Source organism: Quercus lobata, chromosome 1 (assembly GCF_001633185.2).
Source record: "Quercus lobata isolate SW786 chromosome 1, ValleyOak3.0 Primary Assembly, whole genome shotgun sequence".
Classification (NCBI taxonomy): domain Eukaryota; kingdom Viridiplantae; phylum Streptophyta; class Magnoliopsida; order Fagales; family Fagaceae; genus Quercus; species Quercus lobata.
The window spans coordinates 52,038,408-52,048,104 of NC_044904.1; the positions used below are offsets into that span (position 1 = coordinate 52,038,408).

The 9,697-nt window shown below is 33.1% G+C and overlaps 1 protein-coding gene across 3 annotated transcripts; it reads right to left on the reverse strand.

Moving 5' to 3' along the window:
- Positions 1-3,984: 3,984 nt before the first annotated feature.
- Positions 3,985-6,953, reverse strand: LOC115960111. Of its 3 annotated transcripts, XM_031078937.1 has the most exons (5): positions 6,585-6,953; positions 6,004-6,047; positions 5,256-5,404; positions 4,357-4,437; positions 3,985-4,275 (listed from the first exon to the last, which is right to left on the reverse strand). In XM_031078937.1, the coding sequence occupies exons 3-5, from the start codon at positions 5,337-5,339 to the stop codon at positions 4,120-4,122; spliced, it is 321 nt and encodes a 106-aa protein (XP_030934797.1). In that variant the 5' UTR covers positions 5,340-5,404; positions 6,004-6,047; positions 6,585-6,953; the 3' UTR covers positions 3,985-4,119. The 3 variants fall into 3 exon arrangements, 2 of the variants coding, with proteins under 2 accessions (XP_030934797.1, XP_030934718.1); XR_004085122.1 differs by lacking the exon at positions 6,004-6,047 and having other exon boundaries at positions 4,541-5,404; XM_031078858.1 differs by lacking the exon at positions 6,004-6,047.
- Between the last annotated feature and the right edge of the window lie 2,744 nt (positions 6,954-9,697).

Consider the following 9,697-nt stretch of genomic DNA (forward strand, 5'->3'; position numbering starts at 1 on the left):
TTTTGAAAAATTTGACCTAATCTTTTTCAATCTGACATTTGGTCTTGATAATAGTCCTACTAAGGAAATTACTAGGACCATAATTAGAAGAAGTAGGAGTGGCTATCATGTGCATTCTTTCCATCAACCATATTTGCAGAGTCAAAGGACTTCCAAGAAATTGATAGGATTCTCCACCAATGAATACAAAGTCCAATCCTAAAAGAGTTTCTACCAAGATCAGAGAAGCAGGATTATCACCATCTTTGATTTGATTTACGATTCCTATAGCTCGAGCATCCATAAAACCAAGTCTTCCAGAGAAAACAAGAATTCTCCTATGAAGTAAAGAGTTCTTCTGCATGTTGTCAGATATTCCATGAGTACGTCAATGAATAAACCTTGCAGCAACTACATGGAGATTCACCATGTGACCCTTAATCATGCTACTGGTAATTGAAACTGAGAGACCCAGTGCATTAGATAAAATTTCCTTGTGTTTAGGATCACAAGAAACAGCCATAGATTTCTTATTAAACTCATAACCCAAGATGGCTGAAAATTCTTCAATTGTAGGACAAAGTTCATTAGTGCCTGGAAAACATGATCTTTAGTATCCCAAAACTTTACTGCAACATGAAGAAACTCCTAGTTGATCTTGATATTCCTCAAAGATTTGATTCCTTCTAACTTAAAGGCAGAAAAGTCGGTCTTGATAGCAAAATCAAAGCTACGAACTCATCTGTTGATATCTTGTGCAATTGAATGGAAGATATTTTGATTGTTTGCCATAGATGATTGTTCTGTGTGATATCTCTTCCTTAGTTTACTATATGCATAATTTACTTTTAGGTTTCTCCACTTGATGCTAAGATAGGGTTTTGGATCTCTAATCATGTTTAAAGAAGGTTTTAGGTTGCCAAGAGTTTGCAGTCAAATAGGAAAAGCTTTTACAGTGGAAAAGGATGAAAAGACTTTTTGAAAAGGCCTAAAAATGCGTCAAAAGCGCGAAAGCTAAACCAAACTTAGGTGTGCCAATCGGCACTTTAACAATGCCGATTGGTACACTTTCCTAGCATTTGTAGTTTTGCTCAATTCTACATTTTTGGTCCATTTTTGCTCCAATTTTGCTCCAATAAAGGCTTTTGTACAATAAAATTTTTTTTTTTAATTCACATTGATTGTCAACCTAGGGGCATTCAGCCATACCTCATCCATTTTAAAAAAAGTTCATCATCATCATTCTTTTTTATAAAAACAATCAAGATTTCCAAAAATCATGCATCTATTTCCAAACTAGGGTTATTCGGCCATGCCTCATTTTAAAAAAAAAAAAAAAATCATCTTTTTCCAAAAATTCAAGATTTTCAAAAATCATGCATCAATGTGCAAACTGGGGGCATTTAGCCATGCCTCATCCTTTTTTTTTTCTTTTTTTTCATTTTTTAAATCAGTCCTCTTATATTTTCTAAGAGAGATTTTTTCTTCTCAATATTTCAAAAAACAAAATCACCATGCTTAAATTTTTTTTAAAACTAGGGGTATTTTGGCTATGCCTTATTTAGGTGAGTGTAGACACTCGATTTTGCACCCATGATTTAATCAAGGAAGATGACTGGAATGACCATCCATGTACCCCAAAAATCGTGATTGCATTACATGCATCAATTTATTCATTGCATATCATAAAAATGATCTTGAGATTCTAACGATCACGATGGTATGTTCGGTTTCCAAATCGGACCATCGGGATCAAAAGATACCACATAATCAAGTTTGCACGGTCAGCATGCATTATGTCTAGGTAGAGTCAACAAGACACGATTGATTTAAATTAATTTTGATTGGTTAAACAATTAAAATTAATTAAATAATTTTGTGATTGGTTGATAATTAGTGTTTAAAATAGAATTGCATGCATAGGAATAAAAGGGATGATTGGATAACAATAAAATTGTGGATAATCTAAACTTTATCAAGATTTATTTTAGGGTATTTATCTAAAAGATAATTATTCCTGAAAAAGCTTGAATTATCCAGAAAAGAGATAAAAAAAAAAGTCATAGACTAAGGATGATAACACATCTAGGTACAAGGACCGGATCAAAAAACCCTAAAAAAAGAGTCCAAAATGCACCCAAACACAGAAGAACGTTCGGCATCCAAGAGCACCATTCAGCACTTTTGGAGTGCCAAACGACACTTTAAAAGGGCCGAATGGCCCCCTTTTGTGCTTTGGCCCAACTCCATTCGGGTGACGATATGGCACACCCTTTTCAACCTTTTCGCAAAAGGATGCGTCCGGATTCGCATTTTAATCGTCCGTGCCTATTTTTTAGATTTTTCTCACCTCTATAAATAGAGACTGGATCTCATAATTCAAGAGACCTTTTTTTTTATGCTTTGAGAGGTATACGTTTTGAGGCTCTCAAATTGCTGATATTTGCTGCTAAAATTAGGGTTTTTTGGTTTCAAAGATAATTGAATAAGTTTCCTTGAACCTTAAAACATCCTCTCAAGAACAAGAAGTGCCCCATGCAAGAGGTTGTTTTCAATAACCCTATTCTTTTTTTTTTCCTCTTTTATGATTCTTGTTTATGATGATGCATGTTTTCATTTATCCATAACATGAATTGTTAATCATTGTCTAGTTAAAGCATGATCTTGATTTTGTTTATGTAATTGTTATGATCTCTTTCTTAATTCCAATAATTTGCATATGATCAATGCTTTTTCTTTAAATTAAAAACAGATCTACATCTCTCTTAGATGTAAATTTGAATTTTTCTTAAAACAAAAAATAGGTTTGCATCTTTCTTAGATGTAGATCTGAATTTTTCTTAAATAAAAAACTGATTGGTATCTTTCATAGATACAAATCTGATTTTTTTTTTTTTTTAACATATGCAGATTTTGAAACAAAGAAAAAGATCATGAATGGTTGTGTTTGTTGGGTTTGTTTTATTTAATGCATGCAGCACAAATTTATTTCATGAAAGAAATTCTCTTCTCAAAAAATCTTTTTCTTGTTTTTTACACATAAAAACATATCTGATTTTTTTTTAATAAACAAAAACCAATTTTTTGTTATCTCCAAAATAGATCTGATTTTTTTTTTTACAAACCAAAAACCAATTTTTTGTTATCAACAAAACGGATCTGGTTTTTTTTTTTACAAACCACAAACCAATTTTTTCTAGTTCTCAAAAATAGATCTAATACTTTTTCAAATCAAAAGACTTTGTTTTATGTAATTAACACAGATTGGAATTTTCTCTCCAAAAAACCACTTTTTTATTATTACAAAATAGATTTGATTTTTTTTTTTTTACAAACTGAAATCATTTTTTTTTTTTACTTACATCAACAGATCTAAATTTTTAAAAAAAGAAGAGGATGAATTCATAAATAAATTTATGTGATTTAATTTTTATTTCACATGTTCAACATATCATTCATAGCATGCATAAAGGGTACATAGGTTACAAGAGTCTAGAAGACTAGACTTTGTCTAGGCGAAATGGGTGCCTAACATCTTCTCATTCCGTAACCTAACCTCCGAATTTAGGTCTTTGGATAAGTAGGTCTAAACCTTGTCTTTATTTTTTATTTTTTTTGGATAGAATGTAACTAGGACAAAAAGCCATGTATTTTTGGTAGATTGTAACTAGGACCCAAAGCCATGTAATTTTAAAATTTTCAATTATGTAATTTTTTTTTTATTCAATCAATGAAAGGAAACAATTCAGTCATGTATTTATATTTAGTTTTTCTTATTTTTTTTGTATAAAAAATAAGTGGCGACTCCACACCACTTACCCAAAAAGAGAGGCGCCCTAGAAAGCTCACAAAAATCTCTCTCTTTTTTGAGAGGCCTAATTTTCCCAATCTCTCACATTGAGATCACTTGTGTCAAGGCCTGTCAAGTAGATTTAAATCTTTGCACCAAAAGCTTCATCAAGTAAATTCTAATCTTGCATAAATTAAATCTTTACAAGACCAAACTCATCAAAGATCATGGGGTTAATATTGAAAGTTAATACTAGTTATTTGACTAAGGGATTTTTTGGTGTTTTGCAAGAAAATAAAAAAATACAATCAAGCATCATTTGGACTCCGAGTCTGCCAAAGGGATGATCTTCAAGGCCCATCTCTAGAAGAACCGCCCTCTGCATTCCCTTGTTGTTTTTGGTTAGCATGAATTTGAGGCCCAGGCTGCCTGTCTTGAAGTTCAAAGTTTCTGATCCTTTCTTCCAAAACCCGGGTGTTGGCATTGACATTTGTCATTCGATTATTCTGAAAAATCATCAAAGACAAGAGTCAAGTCTATTGTCATGAATTCCGAGAGGAGGATTGTAAAGAAGGATCATTTCTTACCCTGTTCAATTCATTTAGTACATATTGAGAAGATTGGGTGCGTGTAACCCGTTGCAAACCTCCAATCATTCTCATGCTTTCCTACATAAGATCAACACCAATCTAAGACATGAAACCCAAATTCAGAAGTATCTATGAGGACAAAGAGCATGATGCAAAAGATAAGAAGGGTTTGGAAACATACCCGACCACTCCAAGGAACACTCTAAGCATATTTAGGTCAGTCTAAGTTCATAAAACTATAAGACCCATCAAGATTTATTATCTCATATTGCCATGCTAGAAAATTGGGACATGTTTCTGCAAAAGAAGCATTAGGACTATCAACATTGCCTTGGGGAGAAGGAGTGGCCCTATCCTGAAAAGAACCTCCCATTCCATGGACTAAAGCCTGTAAACGGAACATTTAGATATTTTTTACAAATAACCAAGGATAGCAAAGGTAATAAGAGTTGATTTGAGAGAAAAGGAAGTTCATCAAAGCTCCAGAGGCATCGATTAAGCGGCCTTGTAGATGAGTCTGAACAAATTCAAGATAGTCTCCAGGTATCCCAAGATTGTCACGACCAACTATTGCATTAGCTACTTCATCATCAGTTAAAAGATTGGCCAGTTGGATTGAAGGACAAGGATTGACAGAATTCACTTTAGGAGGATATGTATGGTAAACCTGTGGGAGCACTCGGTCTCTAAGATACCAATACCTACCATGGCCACACTCAAACAAGACTTGACACTCATTCAATTCTAGAGCCAATGTACATTTAGCATAATCCTCACATCCTTCCTAAGGATCCAAGTTCATCTAAAATTAATGAATAGTTCAAAATTTAAAAGACATCCCTTCATGAAATAAATCAAACAAAACTTCCACCAATGAAAGAAGACATGAAACTCACATCTTCAATGTTTAAGCCATCAATCATCATTTTCCAAGCCTTCAAAGAGCGCTTTGGAAGTGTTGATAGGCAGTTCTTGGGCATCCAACAAAGGAACCTTGGAAATTCCTCAACAACGTCTTCCAAAAGTTGTGGCCCAACTTCCAAACCTACAAAAATCAACAATTGTCAACAACAACACAAATAACCTTGGCAAAATATACATGAAATTTTTTTTCTTACCAACCAAACAAACGGCGCACCCCCTAGACTTGAAAGACTACGCCTAGATAGCTGGGTCATAAAGTGTAGTAAAGTGTCCCTCAAACTCCACAAATAACAAAGACTCACTGTACTCCCCAAGTCAAGACACAAAGACTCCAAATGAAAAAAAGCATGAAAATTTGGGTGCCAGTATCCACACTCTTACTCTTTTCAATATTGAAATATAACCACATCAGAGACACATTGTTACCACTAACTCTAGGTGGGTTTACACCTAAGTAATCGTCGGCCTTAGTAGATGAAATGGTGTCATGACCTTCAACCCTTTCACCGCCCAATTTCAAGCCAGTAATGACTGAAAAATCATAGGGCGTCAACATCACTTCACTAATAGCTGGAAAATGGAAAATACAAGTGGTATCCCAAAACCATTCAGATAATGCCATAATCAGTTGAAGACCCTTATATTTAGTGGTATTGTAATTCCAAAGACCCGAAATTGTTAGCATTGATAATTTTTCTGATGTCCAGTGACAAAACATACCAACTTTGCTTCAACAATTGAAGACTACCTCGACTCTTAAGGTTCTACACCCAAAAAAAATATCCCACATTAAAATATGACCAACCAAAAAAATTTGTCAATCATCGTAGCATTCACAAAAATGTCCAATTCCAAGAGATGTTCATTCACAAAAAAATCTTGCCAATCAAATGAAAATGCCCATCATAACAAAAAAAATTCCCCATGATGAATGCCATTACGCCAATAAAGTGCTCCCAAAAATGAAAAAATAAATTCATTCAACAATGCCCCAAACAACAATTCAAAAAACTTTTCCATACCCATGAAAAAATGAGTTTTGTCCAACCATGTCTACACTTTAAATTCCCAAAATTTTCATACCCATTGAGAGAATGAAATTCACAAATTCATTCAAAAATTCCCAAAACAAAACACAATGCAAAGTTTTATGAATCATCAACATTGTCCAAATTTGACAATCATCATCAATTCAAATCATACAATATCCAAGAATTTCCAAATGAACAAATCATCACAAATTTCTCAAATAACTAGCAAGAATTAACAAATTAACCAACAAAAACAAAAAATGAACTCACCTTGAGGTCCTTGGTGGAAGGATTTGGAGCATGCTTAAGTGGGTCTTAGAAAAGTCTCTCCACATCATTCCACTCAATTGATGGTTCATATCTTTTCCCATGAAATGTGAAGAACCTAGGTGGCTCAGTAGGAAATGCCATGGAAGATAAAAAAAAAAAAGTTGAAGATGTTGAAAATGGGTTTCAAAGATGGGTTTTTCAAAGATGCTCAAAAACTCAAAGATTTAAAGAGATTTTCAAGAAGATAGTAAAAATCAAGTTTGGGAGTCTAGAGAAGTGATTTTCTAAGTAAAAGATATTGTGAAAAAGAGAAAATGCAAGAGAGAGGAAGCTTGTGAATAGAAACAATGGAGGAAAAAGGAAGAGAAGAGAGAAAGGAGCAAAAGAAAAAGATGAAGAAGGAGAGACGGAGGCCAAAATCCCCCACCCCCATCTCTTCCCCCTTTTTTAATGCTGCGCTAACTCAAGTTTGACTGAGTTGACTCAGTCAACTTAGTCAAACTTGAGTTAACTCACCCAAAAAAAAAAATATTTGCGAAAAAAAAGAGAGAAAAGAAAGAAATTTTTTTTTCAAAGATTTTCCAAAAAATTAATGGATCCAATTTCAAAAGAAAATTTCAAATTTCAAAGAAAGATAAAGAAAAATTTTCAAGGATTCTCAAAAATTAATAGTTCCAATTTCAAAAGAAGATTTCAAATTTCAAAGTCTATATAAAAAAATAAAAAAATAAAAAAAAATAAAAAAAAAAGAGGAAAATTCCAAATTCCAAACAATTGAACAGATAAAGTCTCAATCATCAGAATTCTAATTTGAATTTTTTGTCCATTGCAGGAAATTTCTAGATTAGTGAATACAGTTCTTAGTCACTCTCCAAAGTCTAGATTGAGCAAATACAGTTCTCAGTTGACTTCCAAATTTCTAAATTGAGCGAATACAATTCTTAGTCACTTTCCAAAGTCCAAATTGAGCGAATAGACTTCTTAGTCGACTTCTAGATTTCCAGATTGAATGAATACAATTCTCAGTTGACTTCCAAATTTCTAGATTGAACAAATACAATTCTCAGTCACTCTCCAAACTCCAGATTGAGCGAATACAATTCAGTCAACTTCCAGATTTCCAAATTGAGCGAATACAGTTCTCAAGCATCCCAAAGTCCAGATTAAGCGAATACAGTTCTTAGTCAACTTCTAGATTTCCAAATTGACTAAATACAATTCTCAGTCACCCCAAAGTCTAGATTGGGCGAATATACTTCTCAGTTGACTTCCAGATTTCCAGATTGAGCGAATACAATTCTCAGTCGACTTCTAGATTTCTAGATTGTGCAAATACAGTTCTCAGTCACTCCAAAGTTCAGATTGAGCAGATATAGTTCTCAGTCACCCCAAATTCCAGATTGGGTAGATAGAGTTCTCAATCATCCCCCCAGATCGAGTGAATATAGTTCTCAGTCACCCCAAATTCCAAATTGAGTAGATAGATTTCTCAATCATCCCCCCAGATCAAGCAAATATAGCGCTCGATCGCCCTAACTTCCAGATTAAGCAGATATAGTTCTCAGTCACTCATGTCCAGGTTGAGCGGATACAGTTCTCAATCATTGGCATTCAAGCTTCTACAAAGGTTCTTCATTCATTAAGTAGACTAGATGTCAACATTTCTCATTTTTTTAAGACCATAAAAGCACTAATACTATGTCCCAAGGTTTTAGATTCTAGGGTAGGAAATCTTTAAAAAATCAACTTTGATTAAGTCATGGTTGCTAAAATTAGTGCCTTTATTTTACATTGACATTTGCTTTTCAAGCTTTGTCAATAAGGGGCATTCTATAGACACTGAAATTTGCACCCATAATTTAACTTTAGAATATGACCAAAAAAATCATTCTAAATACCCCAAAAATCATAATTGCATTTCATGCATTAAATCATTCATCACATATCATAAAAATGATCTTGAAATTCTAACGATCACAACAATATGTCGGTTTCTAAATTGGACTGTCAAATTAAAAGATATCACAAGATCAAGTTTTCACGATTTGCATACATTCATTTGGGTGAAACTAATCACATAAGATTAATTGAAATTAATTTTCATTGGTTTACAATTAAAAAAGATTAAATATATTTATGTGATTTGTTGTTGATTTTGATTAAAAATAAGTTTGGTTGCATGGAAATAAATTGAATAATCTGATAATATGGGAATTAAGTTGATAATTAGGTTTTTAGAGTAATTATCTTTCAGATAATTATTTTTAAGGATTTAATTATCAAATTAAAATGAATTTTATTAAGAATACAAGTCTAAAATACGTCCAAGCATGATTCCCTGCTTAGAGAAACACCCTAAAGAGAGTCCAAAACGTACAAGAAGACAAAATTGGGAGAAGCATTGAGGAGTGCCAATAGGCACTTGTGAAGTGCCAAATTGCCAATCGGCACTTCTACAGTGCCAATTGGCACAATTTTTGAATTGGGCCCAGATGCGTTTGGTTTAGGTTTTGACTTCTCAAATTCTATTTTTTAGAGATAAAACCTGACCCAATTTGTGTTTGTTGATTTTCTAAGCAACTTTAGCTTTTTTTTAAGCAGACACACCCCTATAAATAGAGGAGAAAACCCAGAATTTAGCACCCCTCTCTCCCCTTACGTAAAAGAAATTCTAAAAGGTTTTTTTAAGAATTTCTTTTCTGTTAAGTGACTCTATTTTAGATCTCAAAGAGATTCATTCTCTTTGATTTCTAAAATAATCCCCTCTTGTAGAATACATTCATGCATGTATGTACTTATTTTACTTCTCATAAACATGCTTTCGTTTCTGCTTTATCTCCTATAAACATGTATTTGCTTCTTTCATTTTTTTTTATAATTGTGTTCTAAATACGTTATTGCATGCTTCTCCTTTTGAAAAATTCACGTGATTATTTAGATTTTAATGTGTTGATTGATTAACATGCATAGATCTAGGGTTGAATTTCTTCTTAAAATCTTAGATCTGCAAGAAAATCCATCATAAAAGTTTCATTCCTTTCTTTCCCAAAAACCAGATTTGTGCTTTTCATAAAAATCTTATTTGTGTTTTCCTTCCCAAAAATCATCTTTGT